We start from the raw sequence: 23,999 nt of genomic DNA on the forward strand, positions 1-23,999 counted from the left end.
CTTGGCCTTGAGTGTTCGAGGTGGATGTGTTCTGTGGGGTTCTAGAGTGGTTATCCCACCACAAGGGCGGGGATTGCTACTGAATTTGTTGCATCAGTCGCATCCAGGTATGTCGAGAATGAAAGGCCTAGTGAGGTCATACGTCTGGTGGCCAAAGACCAGGATGTGGACAATGCGGTCAGCCGGTGTGCAGAATGAGCAGCAGGAAGTCCCCCCCACTGAGCCATTACATCAATGGGAATGGCCAGAAAAACCATGGATACGGCTGCATGTGGACTACTCTGGACCTTTCCTAGGAAAAATTATCCGTTAACCTCTCTACCTTCCCCAACCTCTCTAACCTCTCTACCCTCTCTAACCTCTCTACCCTCCCTACCCTCTCTACCCTCCCTAACCTCTCTACCCTCCCTAACCTCTCTACCCTCCCCAACCTCTCTATCCTCTCTAACCTCTCTACCCTCCCTAACCTCTCTACCCTCCCTAACCTCTCTACCCTCCCCAACCTCTCTACCCTCTCTAACCTCTCTACCCTCCCTAACCTCTCTACCCTCCCTAACCTCTCTAACCTCCCTAACCTCTCTACACTCCCTAACCTCTCTAACCTCTCTACCCTCCCCAACCTCTCTACCCTCTCTAACCTCTCTACCCTCCCTACCCTCTCTACCCTCCCTAACCTCTCTACCCTCCCTAACCTCTCTACCCTCCCCAACCTCTCTACCCTCTCTAACCTCTCTACCCTCCCTAATCTCTCTACCCTCCCTAACCTCTCTAACCTCCCTAACCTCTCTACACTCCCTAACCTCTCTAACCTCTCTACCCTCCCCAACCTCTCTACCCTCTCTAACCTCTCTACCCTCCCTACCCTCTCTACCCTCCCTAACCTCTCTACCCTCCCTAACCTCTCTACCCTCCCCAACCTCTCTACCCTCTCTAACCTCTCTACCCTCCCTAACCTCTCTACCCTCCCTAACCTCTCTACCCTCCCTAACCTCTCTACCCTCCCCAACCTCTCTACCCTCTCTAACCTCTCTACCCTCTCTACCCTCCCTAACCTCTCTAACCTCTCTACCCTCTCTAACCTCTCTACCCTCCCCCAACCTCTCTACCCTCCCTAACCTCTCTAACCTCTCTACCCTCCCCAACCTACTCTCTATGGCCCCTGGTCCTCTACCCTCCCCCTGTTCCTCCCTGCCCTAACCTACCCCTGGTCCTCCTATCTATATGGCCCCTGTTCCTCCCTGCCCTATATAGAGCCATATAGCCCCTGGTCCTCCCTGCCCTATATAGAACCATATAGCCCCTGTTCCTCCCTGCCCTATATAGCCATATAGCCCCTGGTCCTCCCTGCCTTATATAGAGCCCTATGGCCCCTGGTCCTCCCTGCCCTATATAGAACCATATAGCCCCTGTTCCTCCCTGCCCTATATAGAGCCATATAGCCCCTGGTCCTCCTTGCCCTATATAGAGCCATATAGCCCCTGGTCCTCCCTGCCCTATATAGAGCCATATAGCCCCTGGTCCTCCCTGCCCTATATAGAACCATATAGCCCCTGTTCCTCCCTGCCCTATATAGAGCCATATAGCCCCTGGTCCTCCCTGCCATATAGAGCCATATAGCCCCTGGTCCTCCCTGCCCTATATTTAGCCATATAGCCCCTGGTCCTCCCTGCCCTATATAGAACCATATAGCCCCTGGTCCTCCCTGCCCTATATAGAGCCCTATGGCCCCCTTAGTGGACTACGTGGGGAAGATGATGTAATTTGGGACAGACATTATCTCTGTGTTTGGTAACTAGTATATTTTGGTCATTTATCAGATTATAATGTACACGGGTGGTTTAACGAATCAACATGAGGTTCTCAAAGCCTTTTGACCACATTTTAAAAAATGGCTAGAGACACAAATCTCTTCAATGCTGCCTGAGATAAAGATCCCTTCGTGGTTCTTTTCCAGAAATGTTCAGGTTTTGAGGCAGTTTTAATAGAATGTTGTCTGGGTTTATCTTCCGTTGATAATTTGAAATATTTCTAGGATAGAGGGAGTTGGAGAGAGAGAGTCAGGGACTTGCACGACTTCTGCCTAAAAACCATTGTGGCCTTGCTTCAGGCTTAGTGGATCAGTATGCCGTGCCTTCAGAGAGGGGGGACTGTGTGTGTGTGTGTGTGTGTGTGTGTGTGTGTGTGTGTGTGTGTGTGTGTGTGTGTGTGTGTGTGTGTGTGTGTGTGTGTGTGTGTGTGTGTGTGTGTGTGTGTGTGTGTGTGTGTGTGTGTGTGTGTGTGTGTGTGTGTGTGTGTGTGGCAGCCTCCACAGCTGCTGTCTGATTGATTCTACTAGGAGCTTCTCTCAAAGGGAGCTCAGATCAAATATAGAAGAGTGTATTAATACACCTGGAACTACCTTCACATCCTGACTCCTGGAGCCTCTCAACAGCTCCTCTTTTCTCTCTCTCTCTCTCTCTCTCTCTCTCTCTCTCTCTCTCTCTCTCTCTCTCTCTCTCTCTCTCTCTCTCTCTCTCTCTCTCTCTCTCTCTCTCCCTCTCCCTCTCCCTCTCCCTCTCCCTCTCCCTCTCCCTCCCTCTCCTACTCCCTCCCCCTCTCCTCTCCGTCACATTTGCTTGGCCTACTACAGCTGGATAAGGAGAGAGGGGGGGGGGTAGCAGAAAGACAGAGAGGGGAGGGAGGAACCAAGAGAGAGATAATTAAATAGAAAGAGAGAGAGAGAGAAGAGAGAGAAAGAGAGAGAGAGAGAGAGAGAGAGAGAGAGAGAGAGAGAGAGAGAGAGAGAGAGAGAGAGAGAGAGAGAGAGAGAGAGAGAGAGAAAGTACACAGGTCTAACTCTCCTAGTCTGAAAGCAGCAGGTCCCTAACGAGAATACTGTGTCTGTGAGTTCCTGGCTCTAACTCTCCTAGTCTGAGAGCAGCAGGTCTCTAAAGAGAATACTGTGTCTGTGAGTTCCTGGCTCTAACTCTCCTAGTCTGAGAGCAGCAGGTCCCTAAAGAGAATTATGTGTCTGTGAGTTCCTGGCTCCAACTCTCCTGCAGCAGGTCCCTAAAGAGAATACTGTGTCTGTGAGTTCCTGGCTCTAACTCTCCTAGTCTGAGAGCAGCAGGTCTCTAAAGAGAATACTGTGTCTGTGAGTTCCTGGCTCTAACTCTCCTAGTCTGAGAGCAGCAGGTCCCTAAAGAGAATACTGTGTCTGTGAGTTCCTGGCTCTAACTCTCCTAGTCTGAGAGCAGCAGGTCCCTAACGAGAATACTGTGTTTGTGCCAAAACAAACAGCAGCAGTAGCAGAAGCACAATACACTAGAACAGACAGAGCCTGAGTCCCAGATTGCACCCTATGGGCCCTGGTCAATAGTAGTGCAATATTATTATTTATCATTTATTTAAGTCAGTTAAGAACAAAATCTTATTTACAATGACGGCCTACACCAGTCAAACCCAGACGACTCTGTACCAATTATTCGCCGCCCTATGGGACTCCCACTCACGGCCGGATGTGATACAGCCTGGAATCAAACCAGGGACTGTAGTGACTCCTCTTGCACTGTGATGCAGTGCCTTTAGACCATTGCGCACACTCGGGAGGGAATAGGGTGTAATTTAGGACAGGAGTCAGTCTCTTCTCAGTGATGACTTCCCTCTATGGGCTGCTGAAGACTTCCTCTCTCTCTCTCTCTCTTACCTGCTCCTCTCCTGTCTGCCTGGGTCACAGTGCCCCCATCTGGCCACATGTGAGTTCTGCAGCTGCTCTCCCCTCTGAATTTAAAAAATAATAATAATAATTTCAAATTAATTTAACCAGGTAGGCCTGTTGAGAACAAGTTCTCATTGACAACTGGGACCTGGCCAAGATAAAGCAAAGCAGTGTGACACAAACAACAACACAGAGTTACACATGGAGTAAACAAACGTACAGTCAATAACACAATAGCAAAGTCTATGTACAGTGTGTGTAAATGAAGTAAGATTAGGGAGGTAAGGCAATAAATATGCCATAGTGGCAAAATAGTTACAATTAAGCAATTAAACACTGGAGTGATAGATGAGCAGAAGATGAATGTGTAAGTAGAGGTACTGGGGTGCAAAGAAGAAACAAAAAAAAAATAACAGTAATGGGGATGAGATAGTTGGATGGGCTATTTACAGATGGGCTATGTACAGGTAGCTGCTCTGACAGCTGGTGCTTAAAGTTAGTGAGGGAGATGTGAGTCTCCAGCTTCAGAGATTTTTGCTATTTGTTCCAGTCATTGGCAGCTGAGAACTGGATGGAAAGGCGGCTGTGCAATATACCTGCTGGAGCGCGTGCTATGGGTGGGTGTTGCTATGGTGACCAGTGAGCTGAGATAAGGCGGGGCTTTACCTAGCAAAGACTTATAGCTGACCTGGAGCCAGTGGGTTTGGCAACGAATATGAAGCGAGGGCCAGCCAACGAGAGCATACAGGTCGCAGTGGCGGGTGGTATATGGGGCTTTGGTGATAAAACGGATGGCACTGTGATAGACTGCATCCAAGTTGCTGAGTAGAGTGTTGGGAGGCTATTTTGTAAATTACATTGCTGAAGTCAAGGATCGGTAGGATAGTCAGTTTTACGAGGGTATGTTTGGCAGCATGAGTGAAGGAGCCTTTGTTGCGATATAGGAAGCCGATTCTAGATTTAATCTGGTTTGGAGATGTGAGTCTGGAAGGAGAGTTTACGTCTAACCAGACACCTAGGTATTTGTAGTTGTCCACATATTCTAAGTCAGAACCGTCCTGAGTAGTGATGCTGGAAGGGCGGGCGGGTGCGGGCAGCGATCGGTTGCATTTAAGAGCAGTTGGAGGCCACGGAAGGAGTGTTGTATGGCATTGAAGCTCGTTTGGAGGTTTGTTAACACAGTGTCCAAAGAAGGGCCAGATGTATACAGAATGCTGTCGTCTGCGTAGAGGTGGATCAGAGAATCACCAGCTGCGAGAGCGACATCGTTGATATATTCAGAGAAAAGAGTCGGACCGAGAATTGAACCCTGTGGAACCCCCATAGAGACTGCCAAAGGCCCGGACAACAGGCCCTCCTAGTTTGGGTCTAGAGTGTCCCCCCCTTCGACGAGGGGGATGACTCCTGCAGCAGCTTTCCAATCCTTGGGGATCTCAGACGATATGAAAGAGAGGTTGAACAGGCTAGTAATAGGGGTTGCAACAATGGCGGCAGATCATTGTAGAAAGAGAGGGTCCAGATTGTCTAGCGCAGCTGATTTGTAGGGGAAATGACTGGTAATGGTTAGATACTAGTTAGTATATATGAATGGTTAGATACTAGTTAATATATATGAATAGTTAGAGACTAGTTAGTATATAAGAATAGTTAGATACTAGTTAGTATATATGAATGGTTAGATACTACTTAATATATGAATAGTTAGATACTAGTTAGTATATATGAATGGTTAGATACTAGTTAATATATATGAATAGTTAGAGACTAGTTAGTATATAAGAATAGTTAGATACTAGTTAGTATATATGAATGGTTAGATACTACTTAATATATGAATAGTTAGATACTAGTTAGTATATATGAATGGTTAGATACTAGTTAATATATATGAGTAGTTAGAGACTAGTTAGTATATAAGAATAGTTAGATACTAGTTAGTATATATGAATGGTTAGATACTAGTTAATATATGAATAGTTAGATACTAGTTAGTATATATGAATAGTTAGATACTAGTTAGTATACATGAATGGTTAGATACTAGTTAATATATATGAATAGTTAGAGACTAGTTAGTATATAATAATAGTTAGATACTAGTTAGTATATATGAATGGTTAGATACTAGTTAATATATGAATAGTTAGATACTAGTTAGTATATATGAATGGTTAGATACTAGTTAATATATATGAGTAGTTAGAGACTAGTTAGTATATAAGAATAGTTAGATACTAGTTAGTATATATGAATGGTTAGATACTAGTTAATATATGAATAGTTAGATACTAGTTAGTATATATGAATAGTTAGATACTCGTTAGTATACATTAATGGTTAGATACTAGTTAGTATATACTGTATGGTTAGATACTAGTTAATTTATAGGAATGGTTAGATACTAGTTAGTATATATGAATAGTTAGATACTAGTTAGTATATACTGTATGGTTAGATACTAGTTAATTTATAAGAATAGTTAGATACTAGTTAGTATATATGAATAGTTAGATACTAGTTAATTTATATGAATGGTTAGATACTAGTTAATTTCTAAGAATAGTTAGATACTAGTTAATTTATATGTATGGTTAGATACTAGTTAGTATATACTGTATGGTTAGATACTAGTTAATTTATATGTATGGTTAGATACTAGTTAGCATATATGAATGGTTAGATACTAGTTAGCATATATGAATAGTTAGATACTAGTTAGTATATATGAATAGTTAGATACTAGTTAATATATATGAATAGTTAGAGACTAGTTAGTATATATGAATAGTTAGAAACTAGTTAGTATATATTGTATGCTTGGTGAAGGCCCTGGATTTGTCTGCCCTACCTCTCTCTATCTCTCACTTACCCCCCTCTCTCTCTCTACCTCTAATACCTCTATCTCTCACTATTACCCCCCCTCTCTCTCTACCTCTAATACCTCTCTCCATCTCTCACTATTACCCCCCTCTCTCTCTACCTCAAATACCTCTCTCTATCTCTCACTATTACCCCCTCTCTCTCTACCTCTAATACCTCTCTCTATCTCTCACTATTACCCCCCTCTCTCTCTACCTCTAATACCTCTCTCTATCTCTCACTATTACCCCCTCTCTCTAATACCTCTCTCTATCTCTCACTATTACCCCCCCCCCCTCTCTCTCTCTAATACCTCTAATACCTCTCTCTCTCTCTCTACCTCTAATACCCCTCTCTATCTCTCACTATTACCCCCCCCTCTCTACCTCTAATACCTCTCTCTATCTCTCACTATTACCCCCTCTCTCTCTCTCTCTCTACCTCTAAAACCTCTCTCTATCTCTCACTATTACCCCCCCCCTCTCTCTCTACCTCTAATACCTGTCTCTAACTCTCACTATTACCCCCCTCTCTCTCTAACTCCTGTCTCTAACTCTCACTATTACCCCCCTCTCTCTCTACCTCTAATACCTCTCTCTATCTCTCACTATTACCCCCCTCTCTCTCTCTACCTCTAATACCTCTCTCTATCTCTCACTATTACCCCCCTCTCTCTCTACCTCTAATACATTTCTCTATCTCTCACTATTACCCCCCCTCTCTCTCTACCTCTAATACCTCTCTCTATCTCTCACTATTACCCCCCTCTCTCTCTACCTCTAATACCTCTCTCTAACTCTCACTATTAACCCCCTCTCTCTCTACCTCTAATACCTCTCTCTATCTCTCACTATTACCCCCCCCTCTCTCTCTATCTCTCACGATTACCCCCCTTCTCTCTACCTCTAATACCTCTCTCTATCTCTCACTATTACCCCCCCCTCTCTCTACCTCTAATACCTCTCTCTATCTCTCACTATTACCCCCCCTCTCTCTCTACCTCTAATACCTCTCTCTATCTCTCACTATTACCCCGCTCTATCTCTCTCTATTACCCTCTCTCTATCTCTCACTATTACCCCCCACTCTCTCTCTCTACCTCTAATACCTCTCTCTATATCTCACTATTACCCCCTCTATCTCTCACTATTACCCCCTCTATCTCTCTATTACCCTCTCTATCTCTCACTATTACCCCCTCTCTCTTACCCTAATAACTCTCTATCTCTCTATTACCCCCTCTATCTCTACTCTATTACCCCCTCTAACTCTCTATTACCCCCTCTCTCTCTACCTCTAATACCTCTCTCTCTCACTATTACCCCCTCTCTCTCTACTCTCTATTACCCCCTCTAACTCTCACTATTACCCCCTCTCTCTCTCCTCTAATACCCTCTCTCTATCTCTCACTATTACCCCCTCTCTCTTCTCTTTTAACTCTTTTACCCTCTCTCTCTCTATTACCTCTATTACCCCCTCTCTCACTACCCCCCTCTCTATTACCTGTCTCTAACTCTCACGATACCCCCTCTCTCTACCTCTAATACCCCCTCTCTCTCTCACTATTACCCCCTCTCTCTCTCTCACTTTACCCCCTCCCTCTATCTCTCACTATTACCCCCTCTCTCTCTCTCTAGTACCCCCTCTCTCTCTCTCTCTCTATTACCCCCCCTCTATCTCTCACTATTACCCCCCTCTCTCTCACTATTACCCCCTCTCTCTCACTATTACCCCCTCTCTCACTTTACCCCCTCTCTCTGTTACACCCCCCTCTCTATCTCTCTTATTACCCTCTCTCTATCTCTCTATTACCCCCTCTCTCTTACTCTCTATTACCCCCCTCTCTTACTATCTCTCTCTATTACCCCCTCTCTCTCTATTACCCCCTCTCTCTCACTATTACCCCCTCTCTCTCTATTACCCCCCCCTCTCTCTCTCTTACCCCCTCTCTCTATTACTCCCCTCTCTTATTACCCCTCTCTCTATTTACCCCCCTCTCTATTACCCCCTCTCTCTATTACCCCCTCTCTCTCTCTCTATTACCCCCCTCTCTCTCTGTTACACCCCCTCTCTCTATTACCCCCCTCTCTCTATCTCTCTCTATTACCCCCCCTCTCTCTATTACCCCCTCTCTCTCTCTCTGTTACCCCCCTCTCTCTCACTATTACCCCCCTCTCTCTTACCCCCCTCTCTCACTATTACCCCCCTCTCTCTATTACCCCCTCTCTCTATCTCGCTCTATTACCCCCTCTCTCTCTCTATCTCTCTCTGTTACCCCCCTCTCTCTGTTACCCCCCACTCTCTCTCACCTTACCCCTCTGCGAGTTTCGGTCTCATTTTGCCTGACGTACTGTACCTCTGCCTTACCTCAGTGCTTCTCTGAGACATGAATATGGAGCAACAGGGTGTGATGGAGAAAGTCTTAGTCATGAATAAATTCTATCGGTCAGTCAGCTGGTACCTGACTGGTTTATAAAGAGCTTCGGTATCACATCAAGTTCTGCTATAGTTCTGCTATTAAAAGCTAGTCACTTTAAAAAGATATTTGGGGTGAAAACGTTATGGGAGCTTCATGTATTCATAATCCATTCAGAATAGAGACCTGCTTTTCTTTCTCTCTCAGAATGTTAACTGTCCTACTCAACGACCAGCACATCTACTTATTTACAAACCAGGATATTTGGGTACCTGTCTTTCTTCACTAATATAAGTCAACTAAGATAATGATACGTTCCTGCTCATACCCTCATACTCTCATACCCTCATACCCTCATACCCTCATACCCTCATACTCTCATACCCTCATACCCTCTCATACTCTCATACCCTCATACCCTCTCTCTCTCATACCCCCCCTCTCATACTATTATACTCTATTACCTCATACTCTCTATCTCTCATACCCTCTCTCTATTACCCCCTCTCTCTCATACCCTCTACTCTCATTACCCTCCTCTCTCATACCCCCTCATACTCTCATACCCCTCATACTCTCATACCCTCATACCCTCTCTACCCTCTTCTATATCTCTCATACCCTCATACTCTCATACCCCCCCTCTCTCTCTCATCTCTCTCATATTACCCTCATACCCCCCACTCTCTCTGTTACCTCATACCCTCTCTCTCATACCCTCATCTCTCATTACCCTCATACTCTCATACCCTCATACTCTCTCATACCCTCTCATCTCTCATACCCTCTCATACTCTCATACTCTCATACCCTCATACTCTCATACCCTCATACTCTCATACCCTCTCATTACTCTCCCCTCTCTCTATCTCCCTCATTACCCTCATACTCTCTCTCATCTCTCTATTACCCTCTCTCTCTACCCTCTCATACTCTCTCTGTTACCCCCATACTCTCATACCCTCTCTCTCATACCTCATCTCTATTACCCCCATACTCTCTCATCTCTCTCATACCCTCATACTCTCATTACCCCCTCTACTCTCATATCTCTCTCTCATACCCATACCCCTCATACTCTCATACCCTCATCTCTCATACCCTCTCATTTTGCCTGATACTCATACCTCTGCCTTACCTCATGCTTCTCTGAGACATGAATATGGAGCAACATACCCTGATGGAGAAAGTCTTAGTCATGAATACCCTCTATCGGTCATCAGCTCATACCTGACTGGTCATAAAGAGCTCTCATATCCTCATACTGCTCATAGTTTTGCTATTAAAAGCTAGTCACTTTAAAACCCTATTTGGGGTCAAAACGTTATCATACCCTTCATGTACTTCATAATCCATCAGAATACCCTCTTTTACTTTCATACTCTCATGTTAACTGTCCTCTCATACCCAGCACATCTCTTATTTCAAACCCTCATTTGGGTCTCTGTCTTTCATCACTAATATCTCATACTCTCATACCCTCTCATACCCTCATACCCTCATACCCTCATACCCTCATACTCTCATACCCTCATACCCTCTCATACTCTCTACCCTCATACCCTCATACCCTCTCATACCCTCTCATACCCTCATACCCTCTCATACTCCTCATACCCTCATACCCTCATACTCTCATACCCTCATACCCTCATACTCTCATACCCTCATCATACCCTCATACCCTCTCATACCCTCATACCCTCTCTCATACCCTCATACCCTCTCACTCTCATACCCTCATACTCTCATACCCTGATACTCTCATACCCTCTCATACTCTCATACCCTCTCATACCCTCATACGGGGCAGCTAGTCGCATCTGAAACCTTTTATAATGGTCCATGTTGTGTTCTTGTCCTCTAGGAGATCCCATTTTACCACATCTGGAAACTTTTATAGTGGTCCATGTTGTGTTGTTGTCCTCTAGGAGATCCCATTTTACCACATCTGGAACCTTTTATAGTGGTCCATGTTGTGTTCTTGTCCTCTAGGAGATCCCATTTTACCACATCTGGAACATTTTATAATGGTCCATGTTGTGTTCTTGTCCTCTAGGAGATCCCATTTTACCACATCTGGAACCTTTTATAATGGTCCATGTTGTGTTCTTGTCCTCTCGGAGATCCCATTCTACCACATCTGGAACCTTTTATAATGGTCCATGTTGTGTTGTTGTCCTCTAGGAGATCCCATTCTACCACATCTGGAACCTTTTATAATGGTCCATGTTGTGTTGTTGTCCTCTAGGAGATCCCATTCTACCACATCTGGAACCTTTTATAGTGGTCCATGTTGTGTTCTTGTCCTCTAGGAGATCCCATTCTACCACATCTGGAACCTTTTATAATGGTCCATGTTGTGTTGTTGTCCTCTAGGAGATCCCATTCTACCACATCTGGAACCTTTTATAATGGTCCATGTTGTGTTCTTGTCCTCTAGGAGATCCCTTTCTACCACATCTGGAACCTTTTATAGTGGTCCATGTTGTGTTCTTGTCCTCTAGGAGATCCCGTTCTACCACATCTGGAACGGTTCCCAGCGGTTCCTCCACTGTACCTTCACCCTGGAGCGGCTCAACCTCAGCACCTGTGAGCTCACCTGTCAGCTGTGTGTCTGGCAGGTAGAGGGAGAGGGACAGAGCTTCGGTCTCGACTTCAACATCGCCAAGGTAACACTCAGGTCACATACGATGTGTTTCACAATGTGCCTCTCCGGGATAGGTGTTGATCTGTTATCCAAAGAGATGGGACTCTTTTCTGGCTCTTAACAATGTACAGTTATTTAGTATGTGTGCGTGCGGCTGCTACTCTCTACACTCTAATCCTGTTTTTATTTGGTTCATATGACATAAGAAGACATCAGTCTCCTGGACTGTATCATTTCATGGCTCGTAGCTAAACAGGACATGTTTGGCTGTGAACTTTCTCTTTGTGTTCATCTCTATATGTTCCTATAATAACCCTTTCTATATTCCTCTGGTCCTATAGGACAGTCGACCCCTGGACCCGGAGTTCCTGCTGATGGACAATAACCCTAGCGGCTCAGCTCTAGCAGGACCCAGTGCTTTCCAGATCCCCTATCTCATCAGGCAGAAGATCTGCAGCAGCCTGGATACACCTTGTCCCAACGGGGCCGATTGGAGACTGTTGGCCCAGAGACTCAAACTGGACAGGTAACTAACCCTAACCTTGTCCCAACGGGGCCGATTGGAGACTGTTGGCCCAGAGACTCAAACTGGACAGGTAACTAACCCTAACCCTAACCTTGTCCCAACGGGGCTGATTGGAGACTGTTGGCCCAGAGACTCAAACTGGACAGGTAACTAACCCTAACCCTAACCTTGTCCCAACGGGGCTGATTGGAGACTGTTGGCCCAGAGACTCAAACTGGACAGGTAACTAACCCTAACATTGTCCCAACGGGGCCGATTGGAGACTGTTGGCCCAGAGACTCAAACTGGACAGGTAACTAACCCTAACCTTGTCCCAACGGGGCCAATTGGAGACTGTTGGCCCAGAGACTCAAACTGGACAGGTAACTAACCCTAACCCTAACCTTGTCCCAACGGGGCCGATGGGAGACTGTTGGCCCAGAGACTCAAACTGGACAGGTAACTAACCCTAAACCTAACCTTGTCCCAATGGGGCAGATTGGAGACTGTTGGCCCAGAGACTCAAACTGGACAGGTAACTAACCCTAACCACAGACCCTAAACTAGAGACTCAAACTAGACAGGTAACTAACCCTAACCCTAACCTTGTCCCAACGGGGCCGATTGGAGACTGTTGGCCCAGAGACTCAAGCTGGACAGGTAACTAACCCTAACCACAGACCCTAAACTAGAGACTCAAACTGGACAGGTAACTAACCCTAACCACAGACCCTAAACTAGAGACTCAAACTGGACAGGTAACTAACCCTAACCACAGACCCTAAACTAGAGACTCAAACTGGACAGGTAACTAACCCTAACCGCAGACCCTAAACTAGAGACTCAAACTGGACAGGTAACTAACCCTTTGGGACTGGGCCTAGGTACAGATATTCTATATTGGTTTGGGACTGGGACTAGGTACAGAGATTCTATATTGCTTTGGGACTGGGCCTAGGTACAGAGATTCTATATTGGTTTGGGACTGGGCCTAGGTACAGAGATTCTATATTGGTTTGGGACTGGGCCTAGGTACAGAGATTCTATATTGGTTTGGGACTGGGCCTAGGTACAGAGATTCTATATTGGTTTGGGACTGGGTCTAGGTACAGAGATTCTATATTACTTTGGGACTGGGACTAGGTACAGAGATTCTATATTGGTTTGGGACTGGGCCTAGGTACAGAGATTCTATATTGCTTTGGGACTGGGCCTAGGTACAGAGATTCTATATTGGTTTGGGACTGGGCCTAGGTACAGATATTCTATATTGGTTTGGGACTGGGCCTAGGTACAGATATTATATATTGGTTTGGGACTGGGCCTAGGTACAGATATTATATATTGCTTTGGGACTGGGCCTAGGTACAGATATTCCATATTGGCTTGGGACTGGGCCTAGGTACAGATATTCTATATTGCTTTGGGACTGGGCCTAGGTACAGATATTCTATATTGGTTTGGGACTGGGCCTAGGTACAGAGATTCTATATTGGTTTGGGACTGGGCCTAGGTACAGATATTCCATATTGGTTTGGGACTGGGCCTAGGTACAGAGATTCTATATTGCTTTGGGACTGGGCCTAGGTACAGATATTCTATATTGGTTTGGGACTGGGCCTAGGTACAGAGATTCTATATTGCTTTGGGACTGGGCCTAGGTACAGAGATTCTATATTGCTTTGGGACTGGGCCTAGGTACAGAGATTCTATATTGGTTTGGGACTGGGCCTAGGTACAGAGATTCTATATTGGTTTGGGACTGGGCCTAGGTACAGAGATTCTATATTGGTTTGGGACTGGGCCTAGGTACAGAGATTCTATATTGGTTTGGGACTGGGCCTAGGTACAGAGATTCTATATTGGTTTGGGACTGGGCCTAGGTACAGATATTCCATATTGGTTTGGGACTGGGCCTAGGTACAGATATTCTATATTGCTTTGGGACTGGGCCTAGGTACAGATATTCCATATTGGTTTGGGACTGGGCCTAGGTACAGAGATTCTATATTGGTTTGGGACTGGGCCTAGGTACAGAGATTCTATATTGGTTTGGGACTGGGCCTAGGTACAGAGATTCTATATTGGTTTGGGACTGGGCCTAGGTACAGATATTCTATATTGGTTTGGGCCTAGGTACAGATATTCTATATTGGTTTGGGACTGGGCCTAGGTACAGAGATTCTATATTGGTTTGGGACTGGGCCTAGGTACAGAGATTCTATATTGGTTTGGGACTGGGCCTAGGTACAGAGATTCTATATTGGTTTGGGACTGGGCCTAGGTACAGATATTCTATATTGGTTTGGGCCTAGGTACAGATATTCTATATTGGTTTGGGACTGGGCCTCGGTACAGATATTCTATATTGGTTTGGGACTGGGCCGATGCCTCTCCAATTTAACATTATTTTACACAGCTAATTTGGCCCAGTGAAGTCTATTACCTTCCAATGTAACTTCCTCCTGGTAATGAAGTCTATTAGCTACACTTGTCTCATCAGCTGGATTTACCTTCATTAATTACACATTGGCCTGGTGCAGAACAGGTCCAATTATCTCTGATTGGCTCAGTACAGGTCCAATTATCCCTGATTGGCTCAGTACAGGTCCAATTAGCCCTGATTGCCTCAACCTAATCCATTCCCATTTAGTTCCCTTAAAGGAACGTGTCTTCTGTCAGGTAAAGGGGCAGTCTGGGATCTTAAAGGGGCAGTCTGGGATCTTAAAGGGGCAGTCTGGGATCTTAAAGGGGCAGTCTGGGATCTTAAAGGGGCAGTCTGGGATCTTAAAGGGGCAGTCTGGGATCTTAAAGGGGCAGTCTGGGATCTTAAAGGAGCAGTCTGGGATCTTAAAGGGGCAGTCTGGGAACTTAAAGGGGCGTGTGTGTGTGTGTGTGTGTGTGTGTGTGTGTGTGTGTGTGTGTGTGTGTGTGTGTGTGTGTGTGTGTGTGTGTGTGTGTGTGTGTGTGTGTGTGTGTGTGTGTGTGTGTGTGTGAATACCAGCAGGCAGAGGTAAACGTGACCAATCGATAAAACATCAAACGTCAATATTTGATTGTTTCTCTCTACTATACAGAACAGTGTGATGTGAAAGGCTGTTTCTGCAGTACACCAGATACTGTAAGCTGATGTTTCACCCTGTAATGTGAAAAACACATTGTAATCTCCACACAGTCCTTTCTTTATGACAATTTAAACATATTGGTTCACTTGTACAGTTTACTACCATCCTGGACTCAGCTGTGGCCCTGTTAGCTGTGGCCCTGTTAGCTGTGGGCCCTGTTAGCTGTGGCCCTGTTAGCTGTGGCCCTGTTAGCTGTGGGCCCTGTTAGCTGTGGCCCTGTTAGCTGTGGCCCTGTTAGCTGTGGGCCCTGTTAGCTGTGGGCCCTGTTAGCTGTGGCCCTGTTAGCTGTGGCCCTGTTAGCTGTGAGCCTGTTAGCTGTGGCCCTGTTAGCTGTGAGCCTGTTAGCTGTGGCCCTGTTAGCTGTGACCCTGTTAGCTGTGAGCCTGTTAGCTGTGGCCCTGTTAGCTGTGAGCCTGTTAGCTGTGAGCCTGTTAGCTGTGAGCCTGTTAGCTGTGGGCCCGTTAGCTGTGGGCCCGTTAGCTGTGGCCCCGTTAGCTGTGGGCCCGTTAGCTGTGGGCCCCGTTAGCTGTGGCCCTGTTAGCTGTGAGCCTGTTAGCTGTGGCCTGGTTAGCTGTGGCCCTGTTAGCTGTGAGCCTGTTAGCTGTGGCCCTGTTAGCTGTGAGCCTGTTAGCTGTGGCCCTGTTAGCTGTGGCCCTGTTAGCTGTGGCCCTGTTAGCTGTGGGCCCCGTTAGCTGTGAGCCTGTTAGCTGTGAGCCTGTTATCTGTGGCCCTGTTAGCTATGGCCCTGTTAGCTGTGAGCCTGTTAGCTGTGAGCCTGTTAGCTGTGGCCCTGTTAGCTGTGAGCCTGTTAGCTGTGGCCCTGTTAGCTGTGGCCCTGTTAGCTGTGAGCCTGTTAGCTGTGGCTCTGTTAGCTGTGAGCCTGTTAGCTGTGAGCCTGTTAGCTGTGGGCCCGTTAGCTGTGGGCCCGTTAGCTGTGGCTCCGTTAGCTGTGGGCCTGTTAGCTGTGGGCCCTGTTAGCTGTGGCCCTGTTAGCTGTGAGCCTGTTAGCTGTGGCCCGGTTAGCTGTGGCCCTGTTAGCTGTGAGCCTGTTAGCTGTGGCCCTGTTAGCTGTGAGCCTGTTAGCTGTGGCCCTGTTAGCTGTGGCCCTGTTAGCTGTGGCCCTGTTAGCTGTGGGCCCTGTTAGCTGTGAGCCTGTTAGCTGTGAGCCTGTTAGCTGTGAGCCTGTTAGCTGTGGCCCTGTTAGCTGTGGCCCTGTTAGCTGTGAGCCTGTTATCTGTGGCCCTGTTAGCTGTGGCCCTGTTAGCTGTGAGCCTGTTAGCTGTGAGCCTGTTAGCTGTGGCCCTGTTAGCTGTGAGCCTGTTAGCTGTGGCCCTGTATGTCGGCTGGGATGGTGAGGTGATGTGTTACCGTATAATACAATACAGTACTTTCTCTCACCTGCCTGCCTGTCTGTTTGATGTCCAAACACACACACACACACACACACACACACACACACACACACACACACACACACACACACACACACACACACACACACACACACACACACACACACACACACACACACACGCTTTGAACACTTGACTTGAAGTGATTTTCACTGCAGTAGGGTAGCAGGAGAGAGTGGAGAATTACAAAAGTCTAGCTGTGCTCCCTATCCAACCGTTCTCAAGGTGAAGCTGAAGGACTTGAAAGGCTTGCTGGTCTTCCTCTACCCTCAACATCTCCTCACACTCTGACCCCCCAACCCTCTTACCCCAACCTCTAGGCTAGTCCCCCCCCCCGCCCTCCCCTCAGCTTGAAGTGGCACACAACAACCCTTAAATCCCTAGACAGTAGAGGATCAGAGAAAGGCCATTACATGGAACAAGCCACTCCAGATACCTCTGGGAGGAAGATACTAGCAGCTGTCATCCTCCAACATCACATACACTACTGAGCTTGAAGGGGCTGTGTCCCAAACCGCACCCTATTCAATCCCTCTACGGTGCACTACTTCTGGCCGGGGTCCATAGTGAGTCCCTCAATAAGGCTCTCGTTAAAAAGTAGTGCACTATATAGGGAATAGGGTGCCAGTTGGGACGCAGGCAACATGTGAGGAAGGGACAGTGAGGTCACTGTATCTAGGCCTATTGATTGGTTTCGGGGGTTTGATCCGAAAGGTCACGGCCTGGAAGCAGAAAAGTTCATTTCCTACTTAAATGTCAACGTTCTTCATGGGATTTATTAAAAGGTTTTATGTGCGATTGATTGTTACAGGAATTAAATTCCTTTGTGTTTTATTTAACTAATTCAATTTAACACTCTGTCCACTCCTAAGAATTTGTACGACCCTTATTTGCATAAAATGGACTGAGACCAGTCTCTAAACCAATCAGCAGCGTTTATTCTCGAGAGTACTGAACACGATACAGTTTACCACAGGTTATATAATAATATATGCCATTTAGCAGACGCTTTTATCCAAAGCGACTTACTGTCATGTGTGCATACATTCTACGTATGGGTGGTCGCGGGAATCGAACCCACTACCCTGGCGTTACAAGCGCCATGCTCTACCAACTGAGCTACAGAAGGACCACTATTACCACCGTTATAAACTGAAAATGACGTCATTAGTTTTCGAACTGTCCCGTCTCTTCTCCCAACCTGGAACAAAGGCAGTATCTCAAGCCTTCCCACATCGTCTCCCTACCAATTTAATATAATTTATGACCGAGCCAAGGTCCTCCTGTGTAGATAAGCATTCTAGCCAGTCTGACGATAAGTTCATTCATTTCTACCAAGGAACAGACAGTCATTGTTCTAATTCTTGATTATATTTACACACATTATATTCAGTACTAAGGTTAAAAGAAAATTCATACATCTATACAGTAACATAATAGTATTCTGATTATTCAGTCTTGATAGAAATGTAATAATAATAACATAATTAGTCATTATTGATTTTTAAAAATCCCTTAACAGTGATTTATGTTGGATTAATGGACACTTTTATAATGAAATGCAAAAAGGATGGGTCCTAACTGAAGGAATGCAGATGTATCATATATTATAGACTGCTGTAGAAAGCTGTAGTATATCAGACCGTATACCACTGGTATGACAATACATAACAGTTTTACCGCATAGTGTTGTGTAGTGTGCTGCGTAGTACAGTGCAGTATAGTATCATGTAGTATAGTGTAGTATAGTGTGTGGTGTAGTATAATGTGGGGTGTAGTATAGTGTAGTATAGTGTGGTGTAGTATAGTGTGGTGTGTAGTATAATGTGTGGTGTAGTATAGTGTAGTATAGTGTGTGGTGTAGTATAATGTGTGGTGTAGTATAGTGTAGTATAGTGTGTGGTGTAGTATAATGTGTGGTGTAGTATAGTGTAGTGTAGTGTGTGGTGTAGTATAGTGTGTGGTGTAGTATAGTGTGTGGTGTAGTATAATGTGTGGTGTAGTATAGTGTAGTATAGTGTGTGGTGTAGTATAATGTGTGGTGTAGTATAGTGTAGTATAGTGTGTGGTGTAGTATAATGTGTGGTGTAGTGTAGTATAGTGTGTGGTGTAGTATAATGTGTGGTGTAGTATAGTGTAGTATAGTGTGTGGTGTAGTATAATGTGTGGTGTAGTATAGTGTAGTATAGTGTGTGGTGTAGTATAGTGTGTGGTGTAGTATAATGTGTGGTGTAGTATAGTGTAGTATAGTGTGTGGTGTAGTATAATGTGTGGTGTAGTATAATGTGTGGTGTAGTATAGTGTGTGGTGTAGTATAATGTGTGGTGTAGTATAGTGTAGTATAGTGTGTGGTGTAGTATAATGTGTGGTGTAGTATAGTGTAGTATAGTGTGTGGTGTAGTATAATGTGTGGTGTAGTATAGTGTAGTATAGTGTGGTGTGTAGTATAATGTGTGGTGTAGTATAGTGTAGTATAGTGTGTGGTGTAGTATAATGTGTGGTGTAGTATAGTGTAGTATAGTGTGGTCTGTAGTATAATGTGTGGTGTAGTATAGTGTAGTATAGTGTGTGGTGTAGTATAGTGTGTGGTTAGTATTGTAGTATAGTGTGTGGTGTAGTATAATGTGGTGTAGTATAGTGTAGTATAGTGTGGTCTGTAGTATAATGTGTTGTAGAATATGTAGTATAGTGTGTGGTGTAGTATAATGTGTGGTCATTATAGTGATAGTTTGGTGTAATAGTGTGTGGTGTAGTATTTATGTGTGGTGTAGTATAGTGTAGTATAGTGTTTGTAGTATAGTGTAGTATAGTGTGTGGTGTAGTATAATGTGTGGTGTAGTATAGTGTAGTATAATGTGTGGTGTAGTATAGTGTAGTATAGTGTGGTGTGTAGTATAATGTGTGGTGTAGTATAGTGTAGTATAGTGTGGTGTGTAGTATAATGTGTGGTGTAGTATAGTGTAGTATAGTGTGGTGTGTAGTATAATGTGTGGTGTAGTATAGTGTAGTATAGTGTGGTGTGTAGTATAATGTGTGGTGTAGTATAGTGTAGTATAGTGTGTGGTGTAGTATAGGTGAATGCACCAACTTGTAAGTCGCTCTGGATAAGAGCGTCTGCTAAATGACTTAAATGTAATGTAAATGTATAGTGTGGTGTGTAGTATAGTGTGTGGTGTAGTATAGTGTATGGTGTAGTATAGTGTAGTATAGTGTGTGGTGTAGTATAGTGTAGTATAGTGTGTTACATAGAATAGTGTGCAACGTAGCATAGTGTAGTATATTGTGTAGTGTGGCATGGTGTGTAGCGTGTGTAAGGTAGTATAGTGTAGTATATTGTGTAGTGTGGCATGGTGTGTAGCGTGTGTAAGGTAGTATAGTGTAGTACGTAGAATACGTAGAATGTATGCACACATGACTGTAAGTCGCTTTGGATAAAAGCGTCAGCTAAATGGCATATATTATTATTATTATTATTAGTATATTGTGTAGTGTGGCATGGTGTGTAGCGTAGTATAGTGTAGTATAGTGTGTAGTGTAGTATGGTGTGTAGCGTAGCATCGTGTAGTATAGTGTGTAGTGTAGTATAGTGGGTGGTATAGTATAGTATTGTGTATGGTGTGGTATATAGTATAGTATGCTGTGTAGTATAGTGTGTAGTATAGTGTAGTATAGTGTAGTATAGTGTGTGGTATGGTGTAGTATAGTGTGCAGTTGTGTGTAGTATCGTGTGTAGTATAGTGTGTAGCTTAGTGTGGTATAGTGTGTAGTTTAGTGTGGTATAGTGTGTAGTTTAGTACTGCATGTTGTGTAGTATAGTATGGTGTGTAGTATAGTGTAGTATAGTGTGTTGTATAGTACTGCATGTTGTGTAGTATAGTGTGTTGTATAGTATAGTGTGTTGTATAGTATTGTATGTTGTGTGGTGTAGTATAGTATGGTGTGTAGTATTGTATGTTGTGTATTATTGTATTGTATAGTAGGGATGAAGAGGAACACAGAGTACGTTAGTAACTTGATGGTTGATCATCACATTACACAGTATTGGGGGAAGGACACTTCAACATAGGACAAGAGACAACATGGGGGAAGGACACTTCAACATAGGACAAGAGACAACATGGCTGGATTAATTCACTGTACGAGATATCAAATTAATAACGAAAATTAATATCTCTCTTCCCCTCCTCTCCTCTCCTCTCCTCTCCTCTCCTCTCCTCTCCTCTCCTCTCTCCCTCTCCTTTCCTCTCCTCTCCTCTCCTCTCCTCTCCTCTCCTCTTCTATCCCTCTCCTTTCCTCTCCTCTCATCTCCCTCTCCCTCTCCTCTCCTCTCCTTCTCCTCTCCTCTCCTCTCCTCTCCTTCCTTCTCCTCTCCTCTCCTCTCCTCTCCTCTCCCTCTCCTCTCCTCTCCTCTCCTTCTCCTTCCTCCTCTCCTCTCCTCTCCTCTCCTCTCCTCTCCTCTCCTCTCCTCTCTCTCCTCTCCTTCTCCTTCCCTCTCCTCTCCTCTCCTTTCCTCTCCTCCTCCTCTCCTCTCCTTTCCCTCTCCTCTCCTTCTCCTTCTCCTCTCCTCTCCTCTCCCTCCTCTCCTCCTCTTCCCCTCTCCTCTCCTCTCCTCTCCTCCTCTCCTCTCATCTCCCTCTCCTCTCCTCTCCTCTCCTCTCCCTCTCCTCTCCTCCTTTCCCTCTCCTCTCCTCTCCTCTCCTCTCCTCTCCTCTCCTCTCCTCTCCTCTCCTCTCCTCTCCTCTCCTCTCCTCTCCTCTTCCCCTCTCTTCTTCCCTCCCTCTCCTCTCCTCTCCTCTCCTCTCCTCTCCTCCAGGCACATGAGTTTCTTTGCGTCCAAGGCGAGTCCCACCAGTGTGATTCTGGATCTGTGGGAGGCCCAACACTTCCACAGTGGAAACCTGAACCAGCTGGCCACCGTCATGGCCGACATCGGGAAACAGGAAGCTATGATCTTCCTGGTCTCAGACGGAGAGTGCTAGCCCAGGCTTTGTCCCAATACTGCACCCTATTCCCTAGATAGTGCACCAAAGTAGGTGACCAACTAGGTAATAGGGTGCCATTTGAGATTGGCCCCCTAAACAGAGAGAGGACTGGAACAGGGTAGAATATACAGACAAGAGAGGAGAACGCCCCCCCCTTTCTCCCCTCCTCTTCAAGAGAGGAGAGGAGAATGGAACACTCCCCCTCTCTCTCCCCTCCTCTACAAGAGAGAAGAGAAGAATGGAACACTCCCCCTCTCTCTCCCCTCCTCTACAAGAGAGGAGAGAAGAATGGAACACTACCCCTCTCTCTCTCCTCCTCTACAAGAGAGGAGAGAAGAACAAAACACTCCCCCTCTCTCTCCTCTCTGAGACAAGAGGAGCTAAACAGAAGCAGGATTTGGGAACAGGGTTCATGTATGTTATGTTAGATCTACCCCATGCCTCCATTCAGAACCCAGATGTCTGGAGAAAGCAGGACCTGGGAGGGAGCTGGGTTCATGTATGTTATGTTAGATCTATCCCACGCCTCCATTCAGAACCCAGATGTCTGGAGAAAGCAGGACCTGGGAGGGAGCTGGGTTCATATATGTTATGTTAGATCTACCCCATGCCTCCATTCAGAACCCAGATGTCTGGAGAAAGCAGGACCTGGGAGGGAGCTGGGTTCATGTATGTTATGTTAGATCTACCCCATGCCTCCATTCAGAACCCAGATGTCTGGAGAAAGCAGGACCTGGGAGGGAGCTGGGTTCATGTATGTTATGTTAGATCTACCCCATGCCTCCATTCAGAACCCAGATGTCTGGAGAAAGCAGGACCTGGGAGGGAGCTGGGTTCATGTATGTTATGTTAGATCTACCCCATGCCTCCATTCAGAACCCAGATGTCTGGAGAAAGCAGGACCTGGGAGGGAGCTGGGTTCATGTATGTTATGTTAGATCTACCCCATGCCTCCATTCAGAACCCAGATGTCTGGAGAAAGCAGGACCTGGGAGGGAGCTGGGTTCATATATGTTATGTTAGATCTACCCCATGCCTCCATTCAGAACCCAGATGTCTGGAGAAAACAGGACCCGGGAAGTCGTTTCTGGGTGATGTGCTTTCGTCAAAGTAAAGCAGGGATTCAATCCGTATGGTGCTGTCAACTGTGCATCTGTTGACAATGTTCCCACATTTAGCGGAGATCACGTTCAAGGTAAAACACTGCAGATGTCGGCTCAATTGGTTTTTTTGCCTTTTTAAAAGGCGTGTTCTCGACAAAGCATGATCAGATTGAATCCCGGTCCAAAGTTACTATGCCACAGGACTGAAGAGGATATCAGGTACACTGTGTGGTATATAACTATGTCAGACTGGTGTACAAAAGAGCTCTTTATGTTGTTTAAGTCAAGTTCAGTAGCCATCAAGGTTTAAAGTAAGGCCTTATGTCCAAGAGACTTAGGATGAGATGACCGACAAGCATTTACCAACACATGGGCCATACTTTGCCACAAAGTAGCAATATGCAAAATAATCATATTATCCATCATGAAAAGACTGTCACAATGTCAAAGTTGGATTATCTCTGTTTACGTTTAGTCAGAGACAAACGATGATCACGTTCGATATCTCATCTTTACCACCCAGAGAAATTTTGTCACTGGGTCAAACAGCAGAGTCGATTTATTTCTGCAACTGACTGGACCATAATTGTGAAGAAAAACCCCCACAAATGTTATCACTATAGGGTCTATGACACTCCACTCACTGTCCATCCATTAACCCTGTGGTGTAATCTGATCGGTTGATCCATCTGTCATCACCTAAGGTTTAAAACTGGCTGTAAAAACAAAATGAGCTTTTAGGCAGGCGATAGGTTTTATGTCATGATTCTAAAGAACACATCTCCTGATTCTAAAGAACACATCTCCTGATTCTAAAGAACACATCTCCTGATTCTAAAGAACACATCTCATGATTCTAAAGAACACATCTCCTGATTCTAAAGAACACATCTCCTGATTCTAAAGAACACATCTCATGATTCTAAAGAACACATCTCCTGATTCTAAAGAACACATCTCCTGATTCTAAAGAACACATCTCCTGATTCTAAAGAACACATCTCATGATTCTAAAGAACACATCTCATGATTCTAAAGAACACATCTCATGATTCTAAAGAACACATCTCCTAGACGCTGTTAGAATGTTTTGTCTCAGTCCTGTATCAAGTCAAAGTGAAACCTCACCACAGTGACAGAGTCTGTAATTGTATTTATCAGTTGAGGCGTTCCACAGCTCTAATGCTCTCAAATCAATCTTTTCTATTTTGGGGTATGTCTTTTAGAGGAAAAGTTAAGTTAGCGGTTAG

General features: G+C 45.2%; 1 protein-coding gene across 1 annotated transcript in view; it reads left to right on the forward strand.

The window, feature by feature from the left end:
* Positions 1-21,924, forward strand: part of LOC127913710 (netrin receptor UNC5A-like) — a 435,702-nt gene extending 413,778 nt beyond the window's left edge. Inside the window, exons 14-16 of the mRNA XM_052486952.1 lie at positions 11,480-11,644; positions 11,964-12,148; positions 21,478-21,924. Coding sequence (XP_052342912.1) covers positions 11,480-11,644; positions 11,964-12,148; positions 21,478-21,643 — 516 coding nt within the window. The 3' untranslated portion in view covers positions 21,644-21,924. The remainder of the gene's footprint in view (positions 1-11,479; positions 11,645-11,963; positions 12,149-21,477) is intronic.
* The last annotated feature ends 2,075 nt before the right edge of the window (positions 21,925-23,999 follow it).

Source organism: Oncorhynchus keta, chromosome 30 (genome assembly GCF_023373465.1).
Source record: "Oncorhynchus keta strain PuntledgeMale-10-30-2019 chromosome 30, Oket_V2, whole genome shotgun sequence".
Classification (NCBI taxonomy): Eukaryota; Metazoa; Chordata; class Actinopteri; order Salmoniformes; family Salmonidae; genus Oncorhynchus; species Oncorhynchus keta.